The sequence below is a fragment of the Aspergillus chevalieri genome, chromosome 3 (genome assembly GCF_016861735.1).
Source record: "Aspergillus chevalieri M1 DNA, chromosome 3, nearly complete sequence".
Taxonomy (NCBI): domain Eukaryota; kingdom Fungi; phylum Ascomycota; class Eurotiomycetes; order Eurotiales; family Aspergillaceae; genus Aspergillus; species Aspergillus chevalieri.
Window position 1 is genome coordinate 2,747,317 of NC_057364.1, and position 27,514 is coordinate 2,774,830.

Consider the following 27,514-nt stretch of genomic DNA (forward strand, 5'->3'; position numbering starts at 1 on the left):
GCATAAATGTCAATGGACTGTATATAGCGATGTGATGAAAGGAGTGTGGCTTGCTGTAACAGTTAGGGTGGTGGTATCAATAAAATATTAGACAGTAAATGGCCGATTACCGCAGAGCAGCGGCATCGTTGGTAATGGAGTCGAAAATCCAATGAGATCGCCAGCTTCTCTTTGAAACGCAAGAATGACTTATACTCGCTGCGCAATACCGGATCGCGCTGCTGCTGCTGCTGCTGTCGTCGCCTTCCGTTTGCCTTGGACAAGGATCATCCAGTCTTCCCATTCTTTGGCGATCTCCATTAGGACATTGCCCATGACAGCCGCAGACGCCATCAATCCATGACCTTCATCCTCAAGGATTCGGACTTCGCATCGCCGCATGGTCTTCCCGAGCCACCGGACATTGTCCACGGGAACCCGAGTGTCTTTGCTTCCATGGTGGATTACCACTGCTCGGGTAATATCAACATAACGGAATCCGATCGACCGGTTACGTTCCAAGCATATCAGCAAATCAATTGCTGGGTTGGCGTTCATGGTCGCTAGCTCCCAAATCTTATGGGTTAACCGATTATCATAGTCAATTTGGCGTTCACGTTCCTCGGTCATCGTGGCCTCACGGTCAGCCTCGCCGATGTTTGCGTTGAGGGTTGGCTGGTAAGAGGCGCCGGGCATCATGTTCTCAAGGGCTTCGAGTTCATAACCTTGCTGGCGTATTTTAGACTGCGTTCGTTGGGGGGCATTAGCCTTAGCCGGGGCCGCGTTATTCGATGTTTCTTTCATCGTTGTCCGATATCGAGTCCTTCGGGGAGACTTTGGCAAGCTCGAAGTAATACTAGCACTTGTCGCGCTCATGAAGCTGGAGTTGGCAACCCTCAAGATTGATGTCGGCAAAGCACGGAGAATCCTTTGCGAGTATGGTACAGCATTAGCGGGTACGGGCTCCTTATGCGAACCAATACTGGACAGTTGGGATGGCGGGATCCAAGGGGCTAGCAAGTGAACACGGCCACGGATATGCTGCGGGATTCTCAAAGCTGTGGCCAATGCATAGATCGCCCCAGCAGAATGAGCGAGAAGTGAAAACTTGGTCACTCTAAGATGGTTGCAAACAATCGCAACATCATCTTACTCAATCAGTCAGCTGCCATATCCGAACCATTTTTGTAGAATAGCATACTTACCGGGCCAGCCTAGGGGTGTCCCTGTCTCGTCCATATAAGGTTCGCTTTCGCCAACACCAGGACGGTCCAGAGTGATGAGTCGGAGCTTGAGAGTCCGCGCCAATTCGTCGTAGAACGCCATCAGATATCTCGTAAGACCCATACCCAGGCAACATAGTACAACATGCCCTTTAGGGTCTCCGACCTCTGAAAACGCGATCATCCGGCCCGTAGTTGGATGGGGAATTCTTTGCGTCAATTTCGGTGAAGAGACATAGTCAGACACCGCAACATCAACCGAATCGACGCTTGACGGGCGATCAACAGCGACAGATACGCGAGCTGGGGAAGTGGGGCCAGAGGGAGAACGTTTATGGCGCTTCGTCGGAGTTGTTGGCTCCAGAGATTGCCGATGACGAAGTTTGTCCACTTGATCCAACTTGTCGAGTGATTCTCTAATCGACTTTGACTGTGGTTGATCTGTCATGGATAATAATGGTGTCCCCGTTGAGGGCATTGTTCTGCTCTTCCCCGTCAAAACCGCTGGGGCTGGTGCGCTCTCGTCGACTACGGCAATCGTTTTGGCGGGGCTGGAAGCTTCCTGGCGTACCTCACTTGGTTTCTGTGAAGGCACAGGTGGCTCAACAGGCGTTTCAGTCGCCGCTCTGGTGGCTTTGGCTGGGGTGTTATCTGTTTCTAATTCAGATTTGATCTTTTGTTGCTGGTCTTTCAGCTGCTGTATTCGTTTCGTTACTTGTTCGGCCTCGTTATTGTCCGCTTCCAATTCGATCTTATCAGCCTTAGCATCCTTACTACCAACAGAAGAATACCGCCTGTGACGAGTCGAGCGGTGGTACTTCGAACTGGGCGAGAAGCTGTTCCGTAACGAGGACTCGCGGGCAGGAATCGTTCGGCCACTTCCAATTCCCCCAGGTGCGGGCTCTTTGAGGATCTGTAGCGATTGATTATCTCTGCTAGGAGGGGCGCTGACAGCATACATTGTTCGCGCCTCCATCCCAACACTGACCGGGCGTTCGGCAGCATCTACCATGGAATACATGGAACGTATGCTCGCCCGATTGCGGGGGACGTTATACTTCATGGTATCGCTGTAACTGGTCGTTTTGCGCACTTGATCCGCCTTCCTTTCTTTGTCGTTGATGGATCCCCGGGAAGTTTTTCTTAGCAGACCCAATGCGTCCTTGAGACTCCTCCGACCCTCCGAGCTCGACGATGCGATACTAGGTGCTGCTGAGATTGGTGGCGGCGGCGGTTCTGCGCTAATGATCCCAAACGCAGCGCCTTCGTACGCTTTTCTGGTGGATGTATAGGAACCCTTGGACGTAGGCCGTATGGGTGACGCGGGTGGGTCGAACGTGGCCTTTACCTTGGGAGATGGCTGAGCCCTGGCCATGCGAACCACGGGCGCATCGGCCGCATCGTCTGGGTGCAAGTAAGGGCTCTCCGGTCGCTCGCCCGGTGATTTCTGAGCCCCGTACGTCACGCCAAAACCAGGTCCATTTGATGACGATGACGGCGGCGGGTCCGGGATGCTGAATTCGGTTTGAAAAAAACTGGGAGCAGAAGGGATATCAGGATCAATGGGCGGCACGTTATCAAAATGGCTTTGAACGGGTACGGAAATTGTCGAGAGGGAGGAGATCAACGACGAAATAACTTCGGGGGATGCTGGGTCGACGGTCGAGGGGCTCTTCCTTGCCGCGTGGGCTCGCGAAGGGAGGGATTTGCGACGTCGTGCCAGCAGCGCTGACTGCGCAGGTACGCCATTCGCTGTAGAGGGCGCCGGAGTGTGCTGGAAGCTATCCATCGCGCCCTTTGTTGACTTTGGGATAGTGGGTTAGGTGGGTAGGCCTTGCTCGCCGCGCAGGACTCCGACAGGCCCAGGGGAACTCCAAACACGGGAATGACAATCACAGACAAAAGTAAGATATGCGGAAAGGACGAATGCGAAATGGCATGGTCCTATGCAGCCGTCCAAAACAATTGACGCTGCCAATCAAGTAACGGGAAACTCGATCCGGGTGGGTTGGCGCAAGTTGGTGGTTGGTGGTGGTTGGTGAGGATGGCCCGCGACTCTCCTATCCCAGACCCAATCAACCACGGTCAGTCAGTAAAAGTGATTAAACTTAGCGTCCCTTGCAAATAAAAAAACGAGAGTCCTTGCAGACAGGCGCAGGAACGATGGAACAAAGAACAGAGGGAGGCGGGATGGACGGAGTTGCAGTAGTATCGGAGCAGCGGTGCTGTATGTGACTGAGTACAGTACTCCGTACAGAGTAGTAAGTAGGCTGATAAAGGAGATAAACGGCAAAAAGCAATGAGTAAAAAGCAAGGCCCACGCGAATATTCAAACGATCCACGAGGGATTGAGGGGCATCAAAATCATTTAAGCAGTGATCCGTACTCCGTACTCCATCCAGAAGAGTCGTCTGTTGACCACCTACACCAGCAAATCACAGCACCGGATGGTCAGTATAATTCATGCGAAACGAACATCTTCTGAAAAGACCAATATTCCGGTCTCCTTTAGCAGGTTGTCTTTCATTCAATCAGATTTGGCTTCTCCCAGTCACCGCTGGACGGTTCGCAGATCCAAATTTCAGGGGAGGGAAATTTGTCTTGCATGGGACATTTTCTTTTTTAGCCCCTCCTTTCTCAACGTGTGTCTTCACACAATGCACGTTGAGTTGATCGAAGCGAGGGTGACAGTGAGATTCTCATACAATTGGATCGTTATACTCCGTGCCCCTGTAGGCCACTGGCCACCACTAGACGCTTGTTGCCCTCCTCAGTCCTCCGTTAATAGGACGATGGTCCTCGACTTAGAGTTCGCCATTGATGGAGTCTTCCGGTCCAGCTCCACCGGACCATAATTATTACTTCCATAGGGAAGGTCTTTTGTCCTTATCTGTTAATGGTCTCTTTCATTCTCGCTGGACTCGGATCGGAGCTTTGACTGGACTCGGACATTCCATGATTTGCCCAGTCATCTGTATATTCCAGGGGCGTTGCGGAGTATTTATGAATGTGATATGGCCGGATCACCGGACAAGCGTTTGGAGTAAACTGTACCCGTTGAAATCCGCCGAGGTGTACTCCGTCCGCACAGAATACATATTTCTCCGTAAAGTATGCACTGAACGGGTTATGGAGGAGCAAAAGGACGATTATTCGCATGGACGACGAAGGCCAATCTTTTTTTTTCCAACCCGACTTGCCTATGTCAGTCATTTATATGGAACTGATATATCATATTCCCTTGGCTCTCGTCCCCCACCTGTCAGATCGGCTTGGATCCAACGACTTCGGATGAAATAACGCAGGCCATCACATTGTTCATGCTGAATCTGGTGGTTCATTGTTGGAAACCCCTTGATTTTCTGCTCTCTTTGGTTTATCAACATGGTTTCTGGCAATGTTACAGGCTGTGTCACCGTACTCCATACTGCCCAGGATATATACTGGAGCCGTTAACCACCGTAGAATGTTTACATGCACATCTCAACGACACCCATTCGTTTAAAAAAAAAACTGGAAGAGGAACTCTATATACCTTGAATTTAACAACAATACCTACACATAATAACGTGTAACATTGGCTGCTTGATTCAATCTGCAATACCCGTACTATGTACATACAAAGTCGCTGGTGGCAGGCTTGGCATCGACGTAGGATGCATGTTTCCACCCGGAAAAGTACACTCTCCAGCAATACTCCGCCTGCTCCCTTAGCGATTGTCCAACTGAGTGATTGTTTGCTTAATTCCTCATCGCCTGACCTCCATCAAATAACCTATTCTCCGCCTGCATCTTGTTTCGAAGTTAGACATGCGGTGACTTGCGCTACAGCGAAGCACCATTGTTCGCAATGGACGCCTATCCCGACGACTATGTCTCCCATAACCTTCCCTTCATTCTGCTATCCGGGCTCGAAGCGAAACTCAAGGATGAGCCCGAATCGGTCGACTACCCCCTTCTTCGCGAGAAGGGCTTGAAGATATGCTCGGATTTCCCACCAGTGACCGGTATGACTGCGGAGGAGCTGCGGAGGGTACTCTTGGATGAGAATGCGACACGGATTCCATGGAACCTCAGAGACGATAATCATGAGAGGCTTCTCGGAGCTGGATATAAAGTCAAGAGCATTGGACGGGTGGGTTATTTGTTCTTTTTTATAATCCAAGGATTGCGACATGATCCCGATTGCTGCACCTACACAACCCTTTCAACCCGAAGAAAACCGGTTGTTGAACTGCTAAGAACAGAACACCTCATCTTACCTGTCGCTGCCAACGTATTCAAAACCAAGAAAGAGGATTGCCCCTCGCTGACATTTCATAGTCCTATACACTTCCCCCGCGCAAAGCAGATCCCCCGCCGGTATCTCCCCCTACCAGCCCTTCAAGCGGACAACAAAATGATATACTGCGCGTACCATCTTTTGTCCTTCACTCTCCAATATCTCCGTTAACACCAAGCTCCCCAACATTCCCGGACGGGCTGGTACCTCCGCTATGGGTCACGAAACATCAGAGCCTCGTTCCCGCCGCCGTGATCAATTTCTTTCCCTTCTCGCTGGACCCGAACATGAATTCGCTTCGCGATAACCAGCTCAAAATAGAGATAAACGGATTGAAGAAAGAATGGCAATCATCTGGTTACAAGACTAGATTCATGGTTGTTCTTCTGTCTGAAGAAGGTGATGAAAATAACATTGGAGACACAGACGACCGGATAGCTAGTATTCGGCGAGCGACCAACTTGGATCCAAAGTCAATCTTTCTTCTTCCCCCAGATGCTACATCTGGAGAATTACAGGAGTTCACCAAGTCCCTGTTCACTTTGATACAGCCGTCTGTGGCGGAGTACTACCGGGACCTGTCGAAACATGCACGGCGTAAACGGAATAGGAGCAGCATCCCCCCACCCACAGCACCGCCAACCAGCGGGACGTCTCAGACTTTGTCACTACAGGGCTGGCATGTCCGTTACGAGTTCAAACTAGGAATTTTCGCTGAATTCCGGCAAGAGATGGATGCGGCCCTGAGGAATTATGAAAGCGCGTACGAGACTCTGTTTGGGCAAGAAGTTTTTGAAACCATTGCAGGCTGGAACCCGCGGTTTAACCATGCGCGCCTTCTGGCTGATTCACTTGCAATCCGCATCATTCGCTGTCTGCTTTGGGCGGGCCAAACCGCCGCAGCGGTGCGGTCATGGGTCAGCCACAGGGATCGCACGCAGGATATAGTTAATCGACGGGGCAAAGGGTCGAGAAACTATGGATGGGAAGCCTGGGAGTCTAGGTGGTCAATGGTCATGGCGGACCTCGTTCGCCGCGCGGAAATCTCCCCCCAGGAACAATACCTCGCGCTTGCGTCGCATGAAAAACCAACTTTTACGGGAGATGGCCTCTACCCATGGGAGCAACTTCACCATGAAGGTTATTGGCTATACCGCTCTGCAAAGCATGCAATGAAACGACGAGCTCTAGCGCAGCAAATTCCGGACGAAGACCGAATGCCCCCGGGACAATCACCCGCTTCACAGATTGCGAGCAAATCTTATCTATATGACACATACTTGGCCCCCGAGACACATGTGGAAGCACCTCTATCGGGATCCAAGGGATTTGACCATTCGTCATTGATCCTGAGCATCTTGAAAGCCGCCCTGGAGGAATTCGCGAAGCGCAACCAAACACGAAAAGTGGAAAGCCTTTGTCTAGAAATTGCGGAAGAATACGTACAGATTGGTTCGTGGTCTGACGGCTTAAATATTCTGCGGCCGCTGTGGTCGACTCTCAGCTGGCGGGGTTCTGGCTGGTGGCCGCTTATGGAAAGGTTTGGATCGGCTTTGAGGGAATGTGCCTTACAAATGGGCGACGGTGAAATGGTTATTCGAGTCGACTGGGAGCTACTTAGCAAAGGTAAGAAACCAGGCGTTTCAATGAACTCTATCCCAATTTTCTGATGTGGGTGCGTTTTAGCATTTCACCATCGGCCATCCTGGCACTACGATATCCATAGGAGTCTTGAAGGAATTTCGGATAAGCCAAAACCTTCCGTTGTTCTACGAGCCGAGGACGTTCTGTCGAGTAGTAAGTGGTATTGTAAGATCCCTCACGGAACTCAAGTACTGATATGCTCTTCCCTTTTCTTTGCAGTCACTGCGTGCCTGATTTTTGAAAAGAGCGAAGGGAATGTCGGCGAGTCTCTACAAGCCCAGCTTGTTATCTCTTCATTTGCCCATTCGTCCGCCGCTCCTATAAGGCTCTCAGATGTTAAGATAGGTTTTGAAGGCTGTCTTCGTCCAATCAAAGTTCAGTCTGATAACAACGCTGAACCTGATATCACTACTCCGTGCACTATAGAGTCGATCTCTCTTCGGGAGGCTAGCATGTCGACTGTTCCCTCTACTGCCCAGTCTCCCAACAGCGGCCCAGCAACGCTGAAGGGGATTGCCGACTTGACTATTGGACCTTTACAAACCAAAGTCGTTAATTTGACATGCATCCCCCGGGAGGCTGGCGAGGCCAGAGTAGCCTCAATTACAATGTCTATCGAGGAGGGAAAATTTGACCTCTCATATTTTATCACGGATCAGAGCCAACGCGAATTCTCCTGGTGGCAGCAAACACCCAAGGGAGTATCGAAACGAAGAGTAGGGAAGGGTCGGGATGTTAATCGATGTAGAATCAAGCGCAAGCCACCCAAAATACGGATTACAACACCTAACCTGAGGAATATCTACTATACCAACGAACGAATTATCCTGACCATTGGCATCCACAACGACGAAGAAGAAGACGCCGACGTGTCAGCCGAGACGAGGTTATTCGGCCGCCCAGAGTCTCTGGCAAGGCTTCAATGGGCGGACGGAGAAAACAACTCAGGCAAGCAGGACACAGAAGACAACTCTACTGACGAAAATGATCGTCACTTCATCAAGAGACCAGTCGGTATCATGGAGCATTCATCAAAGAAGGAGTTGTCGTTAGTATTGACAGACACTAATGATGCCTCGGACTATCAGCTGGAAATATCGGCTGTGTATCACCTTTTGTCCGATGTTCAGACCCCCATTATTAAAACAGAGACTGTGGGCTTGTCTATTATCAGGCCCTTTGAGGCGAATTATGAATTCCTTCCGCGCCTTCATCCCCACCCATGGCCTGACTTTTTCCACGTTGATGATGAACTGCTTGAGGATGGGCCCATATCGAAGCCTCGGGGTCTGCACCAGAAATGGTGCCTTGATACCAAGATTGTCTCCTTTGCTTTGGAGCCGTTGATCATCGACAAGGTGTCTGTGGTGTTGCTTAGTGCTGGCGGCGGGACCGCCTGTAACATCGGCTCTGAGACCATCGCTGGCCCAGAGAGGACATCAGAGATAGCTCCTGAGGAACTTCGAGAGTCTCAGTTCGTTTTAGACGTGCAGAAATTCATATTGGGCGACCGACGGCCGACAGCGCTCAATCTCGCATTGGAGATTCACTGGCGTAGGCGGGGTTCTGCAGACGACGTCGACCAAGCTGCCACTGTCTCTACCCTAGATATTCCTCGCTTCGTTGCACCAGCCGGTGAGCCGCGAGTGCTGGCTTCAGCAATTACATCTAGTACTCTGTCCGGGCTGGTTCACATGGACTACGTACTGGAAAACCCGTCAACGCACTTCCTCACGTTCAACCTGACCATGGAAGCCAGCGAACAATTCGCGTTTAGCGGTGCGAAGACGACCGTGGTTCAACTGGCACCGCTGAGCAGACACACAGTACGGTACAATCTGCTGGCGGTTCAACGGGGATTATGGATTGCACCAACGCTCGTTGTATTAGATACTTATTTCAACAAGATACTGCGGGTCCTTCCCACAGATGAAATGAGGTCGGACAAGAAAGGAATCCTGGTTTGGGTGGATGCGGATGACTAGAAAATATCTGTATTTAGTATGTTGGTGGCTTTTGAATTATAGTTATAATGTAAGGAAAGTTATAGAATATTGAAGGCATATCACGTGTAGCCCTTATCAGCCAAAAACGTATTAGTGGCGGGAGATCATTCATTGTTTTCGATTCCGCCGGGCGGAGAAGCCGTAGCAGCAGCAGCACCTCACCTCTTTCATAGTACTACAGTACTGCTGGGGATTTGTTTGCCTCATTCAACCATTTTATTTACGCTGTGACTAGCTACTTGTGGTGGATAATATTTCTTCTGTTATATCTGAGTACCATCCATTGAATTCCCTCGCATCTCTCTTTCAGTGGCCTCCCATCAACCGGTGCTGGTTAAACACCGGAACCATGGCGGCACAAGCAGCTTTGATCGCAGACACTATTATGGGCATGAAACGGGCCCTGCGCAAGGAACAAGATTGTGAGTATAATATTCCCTTCTCTCGTCTCTTACATGGATACAATTTGCACCATTGCAATGCCGCGACTGACTGCTGACGGCTTTTCTTCCCTGCGCAGTTTCCGGACCGGACGATTCCATCACGCAACCGACAAATCGAGGTAATAAGCTAAAGGCAAATGCGCAATATGTGCGTGAAGGCGCGCTGGGATACATTAATTCTGAGGAGTATTATAAGCAGGTACATTGGGTTTCTCTCCCTTCTCTTGATCGTACCCTCTGTAAATCTGGTCCAGTTCCAGAAAAGAGCACAAAATAAACCACCCCCCCCCCCCAAAAAAAAAAGAAATGGAAATTACTGATAGTTTTCCTCTGATGAACAGAAAATTGAACACGCGGGCTATACGCGTTACATCCTTCAACCGAACCCTGTGCGCTACGATTCAGAAGGCGATGAGCTCGACGAGGATGACGAAGATTCTGAAGCGGATGCGGCAGCGGCAGAGGAGAACCCGTTCTCTAAAATTGCGCTCGAACGTAAGCATCCTGGATTATGTCATTAACAATATTATGGATAATGTATCGCGGTGCTGACTGTCTCATCACAGATCTCTTGTGTCCCATCAAGCATCCCTCCGAACTACCTACCCACCCCTCAATGTCCCACGCGTACAAGTCGAAAGCCCTCCGAAATATGACACAGGCGATTGAAGATAAGCTGCGCCAAGAACGCGCCCTGCTGTGGCGGGCAAGAAACCTCTACCGAGAATTCTTAGGCGACTGCTCCTGGATGCCCTGCGGGACGGTTGAGACATCCGAAGACAGATGGATTTTCGAGCCTCGAATCTTGAACATGGAACCTAATACGAGTGGGACAGCTTCTCCTGTTGGTGGGAGCTCCGTGGCCCAGAAGAATGGAGCGCAGGAGTCACTCTCGGGTGCAATGTCTCAGGAAGGCTCTGAGACGGTCCAAGGAGAGGAAGACCAACTATCACAGCCAGTCGAAAAGGATGTTAAGATGACAGACGTTGAAAATAATGAGACCAAGTCAGAAGAAAAGAATGTTGAACAGACCAAAGAACCTAAATCTGAAGAGATCGACACAACGGTTGGAGACGTCTTCCAGCATCCGGGCACAGTACAACCGGATGGATCCCATGCAAATGGTGAATACGCAGAGGATGCACAACTAAATCAGAACCAGCCCCCTGGATCGGAGGAAAAATCAACCAGAAACGGGAAATCTAAAGCGAATGATGATGGCATGGAGGCGCGAAGTGACACCCAAGAGGCAGAGGACGTGGAGATGCAAGATGGGTCACCGGCACCATATCGTCGGATGGCGACTAGGGCGTGGGCCAACACATCAAACCCTCAGCAGGAGGATGGATTCAGTCATCGCTCCTTTACCCCGTCTAATGATCCGTTCACCAGTCTTCCGACTCCGCATCCTCTCTTCCTTGTTCCAGATTCCACCCGCCCAGATCCCAATTACGGACTTCCACCGAACGAAGCCGAGGATACCCGGCGACTCTTGTGGTCGTACATCCAAAAACAGGAAGAGACAGTCCGAGGCTTTGAACACATGCTTGAATCTCTACTTCGTGCGTGTCGGATGAAAGAAGACGTATTAGAATGGTGTAAGGCTGAAGGCCATGTTGGCGAGATGAGCGATGGCGAAGACTGGTACGATCACGAGAAATGGGGCCTAGCGGAAGGAGAGGATTTGAAGAAGGGAGCCGATGAAGATGAGATCGAAGCAGTGGATGAAAGTCGGGCTACGGGCAAAAGAGGACGAGGTCGGCGAGCTTGATGCGGCGTTTTTAGCACATTCATCTTTGCATCATTTTTCTCCCCTTCCCTCGTCTTCTCCCTTCTTTTCTCTCCTTCTCTTCATTGTTCAAATCGTCCCATAGCATGGAGTTGGCGGTGTTCTTTCTTTTCCCAAGGCCGGGTCAATATTCAACAATATTCGCATCATGTCATTCTGTTTTGATTTTCTCGGGCGCCGTGGATTTATTGACCATGTACAACTTCCAATGTCCATTGAAGGATACTTTAGCGCTATCCCGTACACAGGGGTGTCATTTTTCGGAAAAAGTGGAGTTGGGTCAATATTTAAAGCATATACAGAACACAGGGTTCCTTCTCTAACTTGTCTTTTTATCTACATTCAAACAGCATTTTAGGGAGGTAAATTATCCTACCAATTCCTGGAATTTTCAATCGATCGTTGAGGATTAAAAATATCTTAGTGGTATCGTACTCATGGACCCGTAAGCAGTTCGTCAAAAAGCCTGGAGATTGACGCTTCTTGTCGTGAAATTGCACAGGTTGTGGATTGTTGAATTCCTCGTCCAACCTTGCAATAAGTCTCGGTATTTCAGCACATTGTGCTGGTCTTATGCCTCACAGGCCCAGGCAACGCAGGCAGGCTGCCATTTACTGGCTCTTGCCGGCCTGCTTTGCACGTTCACGCTCGCGCTTGGCGTAAATCCCGGCAGTGAAAGGACTACAGCGGTATATAGTCAGTGGGTTTGACACACTACGTCTTTCAACGATGGGCGCGAATGGGTCTCGGGGATCGTAGTTGCACGGGCAGATCGGACAAATCGCATCGGGTGAAAAATAGCAAGAGAGTGGAGAGCACAGGATACTTACTCCTCCCACTGGAGAGCGAACCAGTACAAGATGAAGACCTCAGCCGTCAAGGCAATCCCAGCCACCTTACCGTGATAAAGAGCCACTCCCAGGAAGTTCAAGGTGCTTCCCCAGTACATGGGAGAGCCGGTGACATTGAACGGGAAGCCAGTGACGGGGGCATCCATCAAGATTCCGAAGTAGTCTCCAAGGTAGGTGCCCGTGACACCAAGAGCATACATGCTGGACAGAACGAGGACGGAGCCAACGCCGAAGAGAACGGCGCCTAGGATCGGTTGGTGCACAGGGGCGTAGTAAGGCTGGTCAGCCAAGGCCAATTGGTAGAGGTGGTCACGCAGAATGCCCAGAGAGAAGATGGTGAAAGCGAGGAAGTAGCATCCATAGTAGGGGCTACCGAATATACGAGTCAAGAAGTGATTCCGGTACTCTACAAGATGAAAAAGACCGAGATTGTATGAGCAATTATCGAAGACGATGACAATGGCAGGTTGCTTTTCTTCAATGCCTGGACAGTGTGTGAACACGGGGAAAGATGGAGTAACCAACCAGTGCGGGCAACAATGCTGAGAGACCAGAGTTAGCCATTGATGTTCATACACCTGCCAGCTAGACAATTGAGGCATATATTTAGGGGATTTGACTTACTTCCAGAAAATAGGGTTGAAAGCAATGGACAGCGCAGTCACTGCAAATGGCCAGCACAGGTTAGAATCACATGTCAATCCCGCGAAAATGATATCAAACATACCTTGAAGAGACAACTGGGAGAAGTCCACGAAATCCGTCAGAGCAGCCATGGTGGTGGATTAAAAACGAGTGAGAGACAGAAGAGAAAAAGGAGTTGAAGAAGTTGAGGTTGAAGAAGAGAAGAAGAGGACAAGAGGGACACGAGAGGGAAATGAGGAGAAGGAGGTGGAAGTACAATACTTCCGTAATTTACTGTCACGGGTTGTACTGCCGGCACATGACGTCGTTGTCCCGTGACCCCGAACCGGACATCTCGAAAGCAACTGAAACATTTCTCAACACGTTCTTTTATTTCAACCTCCTTCGTGAGCCAGAGCTTCTTAAGTTCCTCTGGAATCTGTAACCCTCCCATTCTTACCAATTAAACAGCCATATCCCATTCAACGCGTACATCGGGAGCTGTCAAAGTCCCTCACGATCGATGTTGGTCCACTGTTATCCGCAATAGAGCAATTGATAAACTGTCGCTGCTTCACAATGGTCTGCATTTCTCCTCATCTGCATATCATTGCCGCTTGACCGGCATGGGTCATCATTCGTTTGCTCACGCCCGGGGACAATGGCCCGCAGTCGCGAACTTGTTGTTCTGGGGGGACTCGGAGGATTCATTGCATGGGGCTTGGTGGTTCAATGGTTCCCAGTGCTGCGATATCTTGGCTATGCGGTTGCTTTAGGTGCTATAGCATCTTTCATTTTATTACTGGGTCTCGTGGTTTTGACAACACGGACACGCGATACTGCTCGACTTCGTGCGAAGACTACGCCCCTGGCATTCATCGCTCCCAAGCACTGGCAGAGAGAAGTCTACGCAATCCGCCAACGCTCCATCTATGGCCCCAAGCCCATTTATCCTCAATCGTTCGTCGTATCGGAAGCAGCTGATCGAACTTTGACATTGATTATTCGCGACTTCATTTCTTCATGGTACCAGAACATCAGCCCGAGCCCGGTGTTTGTCAACGACGTGGACAGAATGATTCGGGTTGCGATTGGGAATCTTCAAAATCGTCTGCAGGCAGAGGATTTGGTATCGCTAATTGTGTCGCGCATATTTCCCATCTTCACCACCCATCTCAGAGAATTTGATATCGCCGAGCGGTCAGTCCGGGGACGGAATTTGACACGGAATGTAACCGAGTCGGAAGAGTTAGACCTTGCTATTGCAAGCAAATACTGCGAGGGGCGACTTCACCCGGCGGTTGCGCTGTCCCTCTCCGATCAGAAGCTGGCAGAACAGGAATACTTGCGGAAGATTTCCGTTGGGTTACTCCCACAGTTATTTCCAAAAAATATACTCAACAGCCGCGTTGTCGCTGTATTGATCCGGGAAATGTTCGCCTGTGCTGTCCTCTTCCCACTTGTATCTACACTTTCAGACCCAGATACGTGGAATCAATTGATGGAAGCATATGGGCGGACAGCGCTCCACGATCGCAAAACCGTGCGAAAACTTCGGGCTGCTTTAGATGAACATGCGTCTCCCATGCCTCATTCAAAACGTGGACGTTCATTTCCCAAACTCTCGCCGCATGATTCGGAACGTGCCTTTGAACGTTTTGTCAGGGCAATTCGGAGATGCAATAACCTTTCGGACGCCCGGCGATTTAGAGCGCTTGTCGCCAGCCAGTTGAAACGAGAAAGCATGGTGGAAGAACAAGACCAGGTTTATCTTCGTCGTTTGGAGACGAGCAAGAGGGTCCTTGATCAGAAGGTGCTCAAACTTTCAGCACCCGGAGGTAGTAGGGTCCCGCATGCTACGGCAACTGCATCACATTTGCGCCGCAATAGCACACCAGTGTATCACGAGATGTCTCTAGTGGACATCATGCGCGATCCTTCTGGCCTCTCTTACTTCATGGAATTCATGGACCGTCAAAAGCTCATGTCGTTAGTGCAGTTCTGGATCGTAGTTGATGGGTTTCGCAATCCACTTGAAGATGACTTCGGGGACGAAACATCCCCTAGTTCAACGACCTGGAATGCGACCGATAGGAATGATATGGCACTAATCAGCGAAACTTACTTGACAAAACCTGAGATCAAAGTCGCAGACGGGTCTCGCCGACTGGTGAAAGCTTTTCTAAGTGCGGGCAAACGGGCGACTTCGGATCAGTATCACCAGGCGCGGACAGTGATTTTGACCTCGCAATCTGCTGTCTTGGAGGAAATGGAGAATATTCATTACCCCAAATTTAAAAAGTCAGATCTGTACTATAAATACCTTTCGTCGGATCAAAGTTCGAATTCTGGAGGGACAGCTGCTCACCAGCCTAGCTCTACAGCGAGTCTTGAGGCGCCTGAAAGACGGCCCTTGCCTCCTTTGACTGGCCGTACGACGTCTCAGGCAGGAGCCAAATCGAAGGATCTCCGTCGGGCTGCCGTTTCATCGACCGATGTCCGGAGCACAGGAAAGCTCTTCGACGATGATGTATCGCCCCGAAATTCTTTGGACTCTGAACGTTCCACCCCTTTATTCGACGATGATTACGATACCGATCCTTTTGCTATCTCTACACATAGTCTCGGCAAAGACTCGCAAAGTGCTGAACACGAAAAAAGTCAAAGTCAAGTTATCGAGACGATGGAGGCAGCTTTAAACGATATCATTACCGATGAACCGCCGAAGAATGGCAAACCAGAAGACAACAATAATAACCATGATGACTTGGTTCCACCTGAGTTATTTGGCAACGGCAGGAGCCCTACCAAATCACCGCGCGGCTCGGTAGAATTGCCACGGGAAGAAATTAGAACCGATGAGAAATCAAAACCTAGCATTGCTTCACTAGGGCTCGTCGATGAGTCCCCACGAAAGGGTGTTTTTGATGATGACCTATTCCCAGATCAGCAAAAATTCATCGAAGATGAATACGAAGAACCAGCTGAAACGCAAGACAAAGACCCTGCCGATGAAGTCCATGAAGCAGCCCCTGGTGATCTTGGTTTGACCGAGGCCATCGAGGTGCTCACCACCGAAATCGAGAAACTGGGCTCCCAGGAATTAGTGGTTGATGCGTTGACACGGAAAGCTGAGCTAACCAATAATACGGCTGAATTGCGGATCTTGCGCAAGTCCAAGGCTAGCATCCAGCGGGAAAGTCATCGGAAAGAGATGCAGCGCCAACAGTATATCATCCAAGAAAGCGATAACAGCTTATATGGTCGATCGACTGTCCAAATCAAATCCATTGTGGTGGGCAAGGAGCCAGATGGCCGAGAATATGCTTTATGTATGTCACATATCAAAATCATTTCGTGGAACAATTTGAACTAACTTCTTTCGAAAGATGTGATTGAAGTCCAGAGAAATGCAGGGGAGCAAATGCCAGCGGCATCCTGGGCTGTAGCCCGTCGTTACAGCGAATTTCACGACCTGCATCACAAATTACGCACGAGATACCCCTCAGTCCGTCACTTGGAATTTCCGCGTCGTCGTATGGTGATGAAATTGCAAAAGGATTTTCTGCAGAAGCGACGGATGGCATTGGAGAGCTACCTCCAGAAGCTATTGCTACTGCCAGAAGTGTGTCGAAGCCGTGACCTACGTGCATTTCTCTCCCAACGAGCCATCATTTCGCGCGACGAGACTCGTCCCCGCGATGACGAGACGAAGGATCTGGTTACCCGGATATACAACTCAGTCACAGATGGTATGGACGATTTCCTGGCCAATTTCGGCGTATTAGACCAGCTTTCCACGGCTGGACAGAATCTCATCTCCGCTGCAACGACCAGCTACCAGACCGGCGCGTCTTCACCAACAGCTAACCTTGCCAATGCAGAGGACTCCGTCACCGCTGCCGAAGCAGAGGCGGAGCTCAATGCATTTGAAGACCGGGAACTAGAACCGTTTATCAAGCCAATCTGCGATCTCTTCCTGGAAGCCTTTGACCTGAACAAGGGCAACAACTGGCTTCGCGGCCGCGCCGTGGTCGTAGTGCTCCACCAGCTCTTGGGCGGGACCATCGAGCGCAAAGTGCGCGAGGGGGCTCGCTCACTCGTTCAAGACGAGTCGCTGCTCAGGTATATCCATCTCGCACGGGAGACAATGTGGCCGAATGGCATGCTGCGGCAGAATATCGTGCGGACGCCGTCGCAGCGGTCTAAGAGTCGCACTGAAGCTAACGTAGTGCTGGCGACGCTGGTGCCAGATCTGGCGGGGAATGTCGTCGGACGGGCGAATGCACAGGGTGCGGCAAGGAAGATATTTGCTATGTTGAATAACCAACGACTCAATACGCATCTCGTCTTTACTATCTTGGATGAGTTGGTGCTGGTGTTATTTGGGGGAGTGGTTCCGGGGTGGCTATGAATTTGTTGTTACTACTTATACCCTTATCCTTTCGGCGGTTTTCTTAGATGATAGATATGACCGTGTATGAGAACTACGAATATGCGATGGAATATTGTAGATACTATTCCAAACTCGAATATAGCAGAGAACCGGGAACAAAACTATGAAAGACATACAAAGAAGAAATGGACTGACCTTTCTTTGAAACATCATGATAAAGGCATGGCCATGGGATGACACAATAGCATCACATCTATGCCTCTTCCTTTGCCTTTTTGCCCTTCTTGCGTGACTGTTGTACTGGGCCCTGAGGCTTCTGGTGGACAACCAGACGTGTCCAGCACTCTTTCTTGTTCCACTCGAAACCAGCGAGATAGGGAGCATCCATTTCATCATCAGACTATGCAGGACAAATTAACACTGTTCAAACAACAGGGACACGGCGGATGATACCTTCTTCTTGAATTGCTTGTAAATGGCGTCCAGCGCATCCTTGATGGTGACTCCTTTGTTGTTGCGAGCTGCTACTTCCAAACCCAGTGGGAAGTGAAGGTCAATCTTCTTGACGGGAGGATTGACGAGGTACAATTTGAGTATGTCCTTGTCTTCGATGCTGTTTGGCGAGGTATTGAGCTTCCTTGAAGGGTGTCAATGGATATGATAGCAATGGAAAACAATGATCATGAAGACGGACACACGTACCACCCAGTCTTTTGCGTCTCGATTGGAAGCACCAGCTCAATCTGTTGGGCCTCTAGAAACATCAATGGTTTTAGTTCTCTTCACTGGACCGAGTGTACCGAGAAACCCTACCCAAGTCCTTGATGTTGAAGACACCTTCTGCCACCGACGACCTGCGCCTATGTTCGATCTTTGCGGTGGGAGGTTTCTCGTCCTTTGGGGATGTGCTCAAGCCTGCGATGGCTGAATCAACCCTGGTAAGTTCAGGCTGTTCGGTGGACATGGTGACGACAGTAGTGAACTAGGCCATAGTAGGAATTAGTTATAGTGTCAAATAGGCTGCTCTCGGAGGTAGGAGAGCCTTACCTGATAGCGAAGTATGGGTTAAGCAACAATGATGTGAAAAATAATCAGAGAAGGAGAGGAGAAAGGCAGATGAGAAGAAGCAGGGGGAGAAGAAGCAGGGGGAGCAGAAGAGGAGACAGAGAAAAGAGGAGAAGAGCAGGTGACCCCGAACCAGACCCGGCGATACTACCGGTGATATACTACTATGTCGAGTGCTACAGGAACGCTCTAGGGTTATAACTGGATCAAATCAGATCAAGCAGGACTGTATCCTGGTCATGACAAGGCCCTCGTCTTCCGATGCCTCATTGACAGAATGCCACACCACATACAGGGATACACTGCACAATGGCATACTGTGCAATATCCCGTAAAGTGCGTTTACAGACAGTACTTTGCGACGGATCATCGGAAGATCACCTGACGTGGAGAGAGCTTGGTAGTGCACCCCCGCATTTTCCGTTTTGGGATAGTCGATTCAAGGTATACAATGCTCGACGTGATAGCGAATGGCTCTTACTCTGGTAGCTCAAACTTACAAAGGTCTCACATGAGCCTTCTTCTCTTTTAAAACGCGTCATGACCAACATCCAGAGTAAATTGACATTGGATATGCACACGCAATTCCAAGTAGACTATGCCGGAACATGGGTTGATGGTATGACATTGGACGACGGAATGGCGGAACTCTGATACGAGTGGCGAATGCAGTGTGATGCATACTCCAAATTGACGATCAGAAAGTGGAAGTCTGGCTAACATTGGAAGTAGAGGCAGAGCCATGGGTTCGATCAGGCCATTGTCATTCCACAATCATGGTAGTTGATCATGACGATGGCTGATATACTTTGAGCCCTTTAGGATTGTTTGCTTATTTTGCTTATTCCATCTAGTTTGACTGTTTTGCTGTGATTGCATTGTTTACATAGTTTGTCTTTTTCGCCTCAGGCTGCAGTCTAACCGCATTAGGACGAAGAGCTCTTTCACTTCCACCGCGTCGCTTCGTTTTGATTTTGAAGACCTTCTCTTCGTTTCTCATTCGTCGTTTCTTCCTCAGTTGTGCTTTTTGATACCCCCTTATCTTTCTGTTTGTTTGTTTGTTTCTCCAGCTCTGGTTTTATTTCTTCAAGGAAGACGAAAAGGGGGGCAAAAAAAGCAAGAGAAAAACGGTCACGAAATGTCGCTCTTCGGTTCCGTCGGCGCTACGTCGACATCAGCAGCTCAGACCAATACCACCGGAGATATTTCCAAGGACGTCGCGCTCAATTCTCCTCCAGAGGATAGTATCTCCGATCTTCGTTTCTCCCCCGCCAGTGAACACCTTGCCGTCGCGTCCTGGGACAAGAAGGTCCGCATCTATGAGATCAACGAGCAGGGACAAAGTGAAGGAAAGGCGCTCTTTGAGCATGAAGCTCCCGTGTTGAGCTGCTGTTGGGCTCCGGTAGGTTGCAAATTGCGACAAGCTCGACGGGTTTGATTTAACTGACTTGTCGGTGTGCGCAGGATGGGACCAAAGTCGTCGGGGCTGGTGCCGATAAAGCTGCCCGGATGCTCGACCTTGCTGCCGGCGCTACCACTCCAGTGCAAGTCGCGGCTCACGATGCTCCGATTCGATGCTGTGATATGATTCCAAACCCCGCGGGAAACTCCCCTCTTCTCATCACCGGCTCGTGGGATAAGACTGTCAAATATTGGGACCTGCGGCAGTCCACCCCTATTGCCTCGCTCGAATGTCAAGAGCGAGTGTACACCATGGACGTGAAGAACAAGCTCCTCGTTATCGGTACGGCGGACCGGTACATCAACATCGTTAACCTCGATAGCCCCACCAAATTCTACAAAACCATGCAGTCTCCCCTCAAGTGGCAGACGCGGACAGTCAACTGTTTCATTGATTCCACCGGGTTTGCCGTTGGTAGTATCGAAGGTCGCTGTGCCATCCAGTATGTCGAAGATAAGGACTCGAGCTCCAACTTCAGCTTCAAATGTCACCGTGAGACCCCGCCCAATCAACGCGACGTCAACAACATTTATTCTCTCAATGCTATCACCTTCCATCCTGTTCACGGTACCTTCAGCACCGCCGGTAGTGACGGCACTTTCCACTTCTGGGACAAGGACGCGAAACATCGTTTGAAGGGCTATCCGTCCGTTGGGGGAACAATTTCCAGCACCGCTTTCAACCGCACTGGAAACATCTTTGCCTACGCTGTGAGCTACGACTGGAGTAAGGGCTACTCTGCCAACACCCAACAATTGCCCAACAAGGTGATGCTTCATCCTGTTGCACCAGAAGAAGTGAAACCTCGAGCGGGAGCGAGGAAGAGGTGATTGTGTGACAGAGGGTTTGTTTATGGTATGAATGGCTTACTTTTATTTCATGTTATTTTTCTCTTATTATGTTTGGGAATGCATACGACGAGCGAAATCAGTATAGGCAATTGCCTTTTCTTCTTTTTTACTGCTTCTTTTTCAATGAAAAAAAGACCTTTGTCTGCCAGGAGTCCTACGTTATGGGTGTCGAAAGATAATGGACAGGAGAGAATTCTGATATGGAAGCGAATTTTTCTTGAAGCTGAATACTGTACTTGGGGACGGTTTTTGGTCAGCATTCGTGTAGTAATAGCTCTTAGCTAGGGCTAGAGTAGGAATCAGAATTCAATATCACATCACATTTTAGTTTCGTTCGTCTACATCATTCATATCTCATGCTATGGCTTATTTTCCCCAAATAGAGTTTAAATGCACCCACAGAAAAAGTAATATTCAGCCCCAGAAAAGAAATAACGAAAGAAAGTAAAAAGAGAAGCAAATAGAATCGTTCATGATGTCGGAATCGTAACCTGCGAAACACCATCGGTAACCTTCTCAACAGCTTCGTCATTCTTGCCCTCAGTGGTGGCAGTAGTCGCCTCTGCGCCTCCCTTGGCAGAAGCCTCGACACCACCCGTAGGAGCAGCGGCATCAGCAGGCTTGCCGGCCTTCTTTTCCTTCTTCTTGGCCTTGCTGGCGGCTTTCTTCGCGGCAGCCTTGGCGGCATCTTCCTCCTTCTTCTGACGCTCAGCCTGAGAACCGCCGAACTTCTCACGCCACTCGTCGGCCTTCTTCGAGTCAATGCGCGAGAACAGATATTTGGCCTTGCCGATCTTGTGGCCGGGCTTCAAGGCAGTGGGTTTCCAGCCGTCCTTGATGTCCTCCAGCGTGGGGATGTAGGCGAAGGCGGCGTCCAGTTGCTCGTTGATAGACTTGGAGGTCGAGGGAAGGTAGGGCGCGAATACACTGGCGAGGAGGTGGATGAGGTTAAGCACAGTACCAACGACTGCGGCAGCGCGCTCGGGCTCATTGGCGATGAGAGAGTTGTCAAGGCGGTTAGCCTGGATCAGGCCGTTGCCAGCTTCGGCGATCCTCATAGCCGTCTGCACACCGGCACGGAGGTGCACGCCCTCCATCTCTTCGATGTACTGACGGAGCAGGCCAGTAACCTCGTCCAGGTTTGGCTGGAAGCTTTCGGGGATGGTGAACTCAGGGATGGTCGAGCCGTACGAAGCAGTGACCAGCTTGATCACCCGATTAACCAGGTTACCCAGCTTGGCCAGGAGCTCACTGTTGTTACTGTCGACGAACGGACGCCATTCGAACTGAGTGTCACCGGTCTCCGGACGGTTCTTCAGCAGGAAATACCGCCACACGTCGGGGGAAACACCAATCTCCTTGGCGTTGTTGCCAAAAACACCGATCCCGCGCGACTTACTGAACTTGCCGTTCTCGTAGTTCAAATACTCAGTCGTGCTCAAGTGGTGAAGCATGGTCCACTTGTCCGTGGTTCCCAGTTGCGTACCGGGAAAGATGACACTATGGAAAGGCACGTTGTCCTTGCCCAGGAACTGGTACAACTGCACCTCTTCAGGGTTACGCCACCATTTTTCCCAGTCCGGCGTGTAGTTGGCCGTAATCGAAGGATAACCGATACAGGCCTCGAACCACACATAGAGTACCTTGTTCTCAAATCCATCAAGGGGAACGGGCACACCCCACTTAAGATCTCTCGTAATCCCACGGTCCTTCAAGCCTTCCTTCAACCACGACTCAGTAATCACCCGGGAGTTCTTGGGCCAGTCGCCCTTTCCAATAGCGTTGCGAGACCATTCCTCAATTTGCGGCTGCAGCTTGTCCAAAAGGAGGTGGATGTGCTTGGTCTCGCGGCGGACGGGGGTGGCACCGTCGAGCTTGCAGTGGGGGTTGATGAGATCAAAGGGATCCAACAGGTGACCACACTTGTCGCATTGGTCACCACGGGCGTCATCGTAATGGCATCGCGGGCACTCTCCCTCCACATATCGATCAGCCAAGAACGAGCCGTGCGCTTCACAGAACGGTTGCTCTGCCGTCTTCTCCGCGAGATATCCGTTCTCATACAGTCGCTTGAAGATGGCCTGCGAAATCTCGGTGTGTCGTTGTGTCGGGGTCCGGCCAAAGTGATCGAATCCAATGTCAAACCAATCGTAGACTTCTTTATGAATCTTGTTGTACTTGGCACACAGCTCCTCTGGCGTCACCTTCTCTTCAAGGGCCTTTGTCTCTGTCGCAGTTCCATATTCGTCGGTACCGCAGATGTAGAGAGTCGGTCGTCCGCAAGCCTTATGATATCTATAATAGATTGTTCGTTAGTGCCAGTTGTTAAACCTCTATGATAAGAGAGGGTTAAATACCTCGCGAAGACATCGGCGCTCAGCACGGAACCGACAATGTTGCCCAAATGAGGCACGTTGTTGACATACGGCAATGCACTTGTCACGAGGATATTGCGCGCGCCCTTCTGGGGCAGAATTTTGGAATCTGAAGCCATTTTGATTCTTTGTTCGGCACTTTTAAAAGGACAGGGGGGTGGGGGGAAGATTTTATGGATGGAGGGGCAAACAAGAAAGCCGAGAGAAAAAGTGCGGATGATTCATCACTCGACTTTTTTTGCTTCTCTTTTGACTGTTCGACTGCAACTACCCATGACTCACGATCTTGCATAACAATTCAATTTTATGCTGTTCAAATAATTCTCCACCCTTCTGGTGTCTCTAATTCCACCCGTCGCGCTGCTTTGACCAGATGGAGAGCAATAACTTATTGGAGAGTCTCTTAGACCTGGAGGAGGAATTCTACAAAGAAGGCTACGATCTGGGAGCCACTGATGGTGCGCAAGCTGGATATACCGAGGGCAGCGTCTTTGCTGTTGAAAAGGGCTTCGAAAAATTCGCCGAAATGGGACGTTTGTATGGAAAGGCGTTGGTCTGGGCTCAGAGATTCGCCGACTCTAAAGCATTCAAGCCGCTGGGTACAGACACAGATAATATCTCTGCGACCAATGCGATCAATCGCAAAGATTTGAATGCTTCTTTGGACCCTTCCGTCTGCGCAGAAATGGCCACATTTCCGCCTAGTGCACGGCTGGCGAAGAATCTCGATATTCTGCTCGAACTAGTCGATCCTGCATCATTAGTCATGGCGAATACAGAGGAAGCAGTGACAGATGCGGACGAGCGACTGAAGGGAGCTGTCATCAAGGCCAAACTCATTCAGCGCGCGTTGGGGGAGCGTGAAGACACGGCAGATATCCATCGCGGCGCCAAAGATACCCCAGCCGGAGCAGCAACATCAGGCGATGGTACTGGTAGCATTGAGGATATCAGTTCTTTGAAAATCCGGCATTGAGCTTATCATCTTGTCGTTGCCGCTGCAATTGCAGTTGTCGTGGTCACCGTATCGAAGAAGAATACTCCGATTATGCGACTTTTTTCTTTTTTTTTTCCCTCCCCGAACCCGCATACTGCCGTCCTTTAGTTTCTGACGGTTCGTTCGGAGTTGTTCCGAGTCACGAGTGCAGAGAATATGCCTCAGTCCAGACGAACCTCGCCGTCTTCGGTATCAACTTGCTGCGATTGAAAACGGCAACAGCCTTGTTGTCTCCCTACTTCTTCGGCATTCCTTGCGGCCTCATCGACGATCGGGCTTCCCCCCACAATCGGGCATTTTAGTTGCCCGCTAATAAATTGAATTATTGCAGATCAGAAAGCCAAACTTGGAAACCGGCTAAACCTTGGGGCTGGTGATTTGCCGATTGGATTGGGCTGGACGCGTGCTCCGATTAATGCAATGCGAGGCCTTTATGGAATAGTGCTAGCATTTGGTTCGTGGAACTGCGGAGAAACAGCAGCAAAATAATCAAGTCGGAAATAAATCCAGGGGCCGGAAACGATATAAACAGACCAATGGCCTCATCAGGTCAACCTAAAAAAAAAAGTGTCCCTCGGTTCCTGGTTCCTGGTTGTTCGCCCCTTCCCGGTCCTTACAGAATACATACACCCTTTCATAGAGCGTTCATAGAGCGATTGCCTTAAAATGCATTCGCGATTCGCAGCCATTTTCTTCCTTCTAGCTGGTATCACTCGTGCGCAGACTGGTCTTACCAACCCGATCTCGGAAGACTGCGGTCCCTCGGTGGTATGCATCAATAAATATGCTAATGTACTCCCGTAAGTTCGAAAGTCGATGAACCATGTGTGCAGGATCAGGTGTTAATAGGGAATGTGCCCGTTAGATACCACTTCTTCCGCAAGCTATCTACTGCTGATGTCCCTTCGACTTTTGGCGACATTACCTACGGCAATGGTACTAGGTTGAATGACGTCAAATCAGCCGATTTTCTTGTCTTCGACAAAGAACGCGGTCTCGAGGTCCTCGGCTCTAAGCCCAGCTACGAGTTCATGTTCAAAGTTCCCGAGGTCGTACACGAAGCGCCTGTCTATGTAGCCTCGCAGAACAAGCTTTACCTGTCCCAGTTGACGCCGGGATATCTCCCCCAGCTGGTCGTCGATTTGAATCAGGAACCACCAAAGCTTTCCGAGTATCTCTCTAATCCCCCTGTGTACGCTCCCAATGGCGGTACATTCCACAACGGCAAGATCGTCTGGGGCGCATCAGGTGGGAACAGGTCCATCGGTGGCAGTGAGCAACGGCTGGGGTTGAGAACGGTAGACCCAAAGACGAACAAATCGACAACCCTGGTCAACAATTACTTTGGATACTATTTCAACACGATTGACGATGTTGCCGTGCATCCAAACACGGGGGACATCTGGTTCACCGACCCTGATTATTCATGGTGGAATTCCCTCACCGACACCGCTCCTCAGCTTCCAACTGCCAGCTACCGATACAATGCAACCTCTGGCGCTGTGTTCGTGGTAGAAGACAGCATTACCCAGCCTAATGGTATCGCGTTCAATCCGGAGGGTACGATTGTGTACATCAGTGATACTGGTGCGTATATTTCTTCTCAACCCTTTCAAGACAGTATTCGTCTAACATGTCTGCATCCAGGCGCTGGAAGAAACACGGTTGACCCGAAATTTGGCCAACACAAGAATACCTTCAACTCATCAGTGGGACACAGGTATGTTGCTCTTGGTCTCATGGCCATCTCACTGGCATGGAAATACTAACATGGAAGTAGAACTATCTACGCCTTCGACCTCAGCGAGGATGGCACCCGCGCTATGAACAAGCGACCTGTCTATTTGTCTCCTGAATACGTGCCCGACGGTCTCAAGGTGGCTGCAAATGGGTACATACTTACAGGAAACGGAAGAGGTGTAGATGTCCTTGACTCTTTTGGTCAGCTCCTCCTGACGGTCCAGACCAACTACACCGTTCAGAACTTTGCTTGGACAGGTCCTGAACTCAAGACTCTCTGGTTGATGGGCGCTGGTGGAATAAGTAGGGTCGAATGGGAGCTGGTAGGCCAAGAATTGAAGTAATTTCAATTTCAATGGCTTTTGACGCCCACAATGATGTTGTAAGTATGTTTATGGATGATGAGCTATGTCTGAAATGTCCGCTGGGGACCACGCGCGTCTTGGAAACGAATTATGGGAATATATCGAATTATTCTTGCTCGTCATAAATTGTATCTCTAAAAGTGTATCTATCGTTATTACTGCTCCAAGCTCCGCACAGCCATGGCAAAAGCACCCTCCTTGTTCTTGTGACCGCCGATGAACCCGCTCGCATGGGTGAAAATCGCACCCTCGGGGATCTTGGGCTTGCCAGATTTCTCTGCCTCGCCAGCAATGACACCGTCCAGGTCCGCGTCACGAACTCCACGCCACGACTCAGGCAGAGGCTTACGAGATTCGAAGCTGCTCTCGGAGGTCGAAACACACTGCACACGCCACTTAGAGTCCTCTGCGGTACTTTCGGCATAGAGGACGTAGTAGACCTCATTTTCGGGGCTGATTTCTTGTCCGGCCGAAGCCTCCGTTTCGAAATTGTACAGATGCTCCTTCCAGGGAATGCCAGCCTTGGGCAACACGATGATGCGGCCGGAGGGGTGAACATCCAGTCGCGAGTGATACGCATCACGGACAGTCGTGCGGGCGGGCAGCCAAGATGTGCTGGCGTGGTGCAGCTTGCGGGTGAAGACGTTTCCAATAAAGGTGCTTGCACGACCAAAGAGACTGTCCTCATCTTGGGGCTCTTCCGGGCAGGTGGGGTCCGGGTTATTCATGTCACCCACCACGGATGTGATCGTGATCCCACCATCCTTGAACCTATTCTCAATCCCGGCCGATGCGATGGCCGCAGGGTCGTAAGATGAGATACCGTTGTCGTTGGCATCGATGGCCTCAATGAAGCTGGTGTAGAGCTTCTCGTACAAAATGGAGACATCTTCGTGGTCTAGCGGTAATCCAGTGTGTTGAGCAATAATCGCACGACCAAAGTGCATATACACCAATCCAGCAGACGAGAGTTTTGTTTCGTGGTTGGGGAAGAACGTCGCGAAAGTCCGTTGGTGATGGTCATAGCGGTTGCGGGAGTGATCATACTCCCCGCCAACATCAACCACGGTGTGACATTGCTCAAGCTGAGCCGGATCTCTGGTGCGAACAAGGGGGGAAGAGGAGTATGTAGGGAGCAGACGGAGGAGGTAGACGGCGAGAGCCTCGTCGGCATGGAAATGACCGCTTGAAGAAGGAAGCGTAATCAGTAACCAGACAAACGTTATTGGAAGTGAGCAAGGACATACTTATGGGTCCCGATGATGGGAGGAGAAGTCTTGAGCTTCTTTGTAGTAGTTTCCTCGGCCATTCTGAAGAGCTGTCGAAGTCTTAACATAAACCAACAATGAGTGATTCAGTTGTCTGGACGATATATCGTTGTTGTCACCTCGAGGGAAAATCTGGATAAATTGCCTTATCGGG

General features: G+C 50.2%; 11 protein-coding genes across 11 annotated transcripts; 6 read left to right on the forward strand and 5 right to left on the reverse strand.

The window, feature by feature from the left end:
• Window positions 1-189: 189 nt before the first annotated feature.
• ACHE_30974A (uncharacterized protein) lies at window positions 190-2,991 on the reverse strand (the record flags this gene model as incomplete). The annotated part of the gene is made up of 2 exons (XM_043277651.1): window positions 190-1,127; window positions 1,185-2,991. 2 exons carry the CDS (start codon window positions 2,989-2,991, stop codon window positions 190-192), a joined length of 2,745 nt encoding a protein of 914 aa, XP_043135509.1.
• A 2,061-nt stretch (window positions 2,992-5,052) lies between these two features.
• ACHE_30975S (uncharacterized protein) lies at window positions 5,053-9,113 on the forward strand (the record flags this gene model as incomplete). The annotated part of the gene is made up of 4 exons (XM_043277652.1): window positions 5,053-5,337; window positions 5,526-7,110; window positions 7,171-7,281; window positions 7,348-9,113. 4 exons carry the CDS (start codon window positions 5,053-5,055, stop codon window positions 9,111-9,113), a joined length of 3,747 nt encoding a protein of 1,248 aa, XP_043135510.1.
• A 370-nt stretch (window positions 9,114-9,483) lies between these two features.
• ACHE_30976S (RXT2 domain-containing protein) lies at window positions 9,484-11,348 on the forward strand (the record flags this gene model as incomplete). Its single annotated transcript, XM_043277654.1, has 4 exons — window positions 9,484-9,556; window positions 9,655-9,776; window positions 9,919-10,072; window positions 10,144-11,348. The coding sequence occupies 4 exons, from the start codon at window positions 9,484-9,486 to the stop codon at window positions 11,346-11,348; spliced, it is 1,554 nt and encodes a 517-aa protein (XP_043135511.1).
• A 629-nt stretch (window positions 11,349-11,977) lies between these two features.
• OPI3 (bifunctional phosphatidyl-N-methylethanolamine N-methyltransferase/phosphatidyl-N-dimethylethanolamine N-methyltransferase) lies at window positions 11,978-12,993 on the reverse strand (the record flags this gene model as incomplete). The annotated part of the gene is made up of 5 exons (XM_043277655.1): window positions 11,978-12,047; window positions 12,197-12,623; window positions 12,743-12,759; window positions 12,842-12,881; window positions 12,945-12,993. 5 exons carry the CDS (start codon window positions 12,991-12,993, stop codon window positions 11,978-11,980), a joined length of 603 nt encoding a protein of 200 aa, XP_043135512.1.
• A 509-nt stretch (window positions 12,994-13,502) lies between these two features.
• On the forward strand, window positions 13,503-17,255 carry rgsC (putative intermediate filament protein (Mdm1); the record flags this gene model as incomplete). The annotated part of the gene is made up of 2 exons (XM_043277656.1): window positions 13,503-16,173; window positions 16,231-17,255. 2 exons carry the CDS (start codon window positions 13,503-13,505, stop codon window positions 17,253-17,255), a joined length of 3,696 nt encoding a protein of 1,231 aa, XP_043135513.1.
• A 235-nt stretch (window positions 17,256-17,490) lies between these two features.
• On the reverse strand, window positions 17,491-18,201 carry ACHE_30979A (uncharacterized protein; the record flags this gene model as incomplete). The annotated part of the gene is made up of 4 exons (XM_043277657.1): window positions 17,491-17,637; window positions 17,691-17,874; window positions 17,940-17,991; window positions 18,051-18,201. The coding sequence occupies 4 exons, from the start codon at window positions 18,199-18,201 to the stop codon at window positions 17,491-17,493; spliced, it is 534 nt and encodes a 177-aa protein (XP_043135514.1).
• Window positions 18,202-19,440: 1,239 nt separating this feature from the next.
• Window positions 19,441-20,594, forward strand: sonA (putative nuclear pore complex protein (SonA); the record flags this gene model as incomplete). Its single annotated transcript, XM_043277658.1, has 2 exons — window positions 19,441-19,704; window positions 19,767-20,594. The coding sequence occupies 2 exons, from the start codon at window positions 19,441-19,443 to the stop codon at window positions 20,592-20,594; spliced, it is 1,092 nt and encodes a 363-aa protein (XP_043135515.1).
• Window positions 20,595-21,085: 491 nt separating this feature from the next.
• RAR1 (methionine--tRNA ligase MES1) lies at window positions 21,086-23,109 on the reverse strand (the record flags this gene model as incomplete). The annotated part of the gene is made up of 2 exons (XM_043277659.1): window positions 21,086-22,910; window positions 22,973-23,109. 2 exons carry the CDS (start codon window positions 23,107-23,109, stop codon window positions 21,086-21,088), a joined length of 1,962 nt encoding a protein of 653 aa, XP_043135516.1.
• Window positions 23,110-23,363: 254 nt separating this feature from the next.
• On the forward strand, window positions 23,364-23,966 carry ACHE_30982S (Yae1 family protein; the record flags this gene model as incomplete). Its single annotated transcript, XM_043277660.1, has 1 exon — window positions 23,364-23,966. The coding sequence occupies one exon, from the start codon at window positions 23,364-23,366 to the stop codon at window positions 23,964-23,966; it is 603 nt and encodes a 200-aa protein (XP_043135517.1).
• Window positions 23,967-24,653: 687 nt separating this feature from the next.
• On the forward strand, window positions 24,654-26,071 carry ACHE_30983S (SMP-30/gluconolactonase/LRE family protein; the record flags this gene model as incomplete). Its single annotated transcript, XM_043277661.1, has 4 exons — window positions 24,654-24,787; window positions 24,853-25,574; window positions 25,635-25,707; window positions 25,768-26,071. The coding sequence occupies 4 exons, from the start codon at window positions 24,654-24,656 to the stop codon at window positions 26,069-26,071; spliced, it is 1,233 nt and encodes a 410-aa protein (XP_043135518.1).
• Window positions 26,072-26,247: 176 nt separating this feature from the next.
• On the reverse strand, window positions 26,248-27,428 carry ACHE_30984A (MYG1 family protein; the record flags this gene model as incomplete). Its single annotated transcript, XM_043277662.1, has 2 exons — window positions 26,248-27,277; window positions 27,340-27,428. 2 exons carry the CDS (start codon window positions 27,426-27,428, stop codon window positions 26,248-26,250), a joined length of 1,119 nt encoding a protein of 372 aa, XP_043135519.1.
• Between the last annotated feature and the right edge of the window lie 86 nt (window positions 27,429-27,514).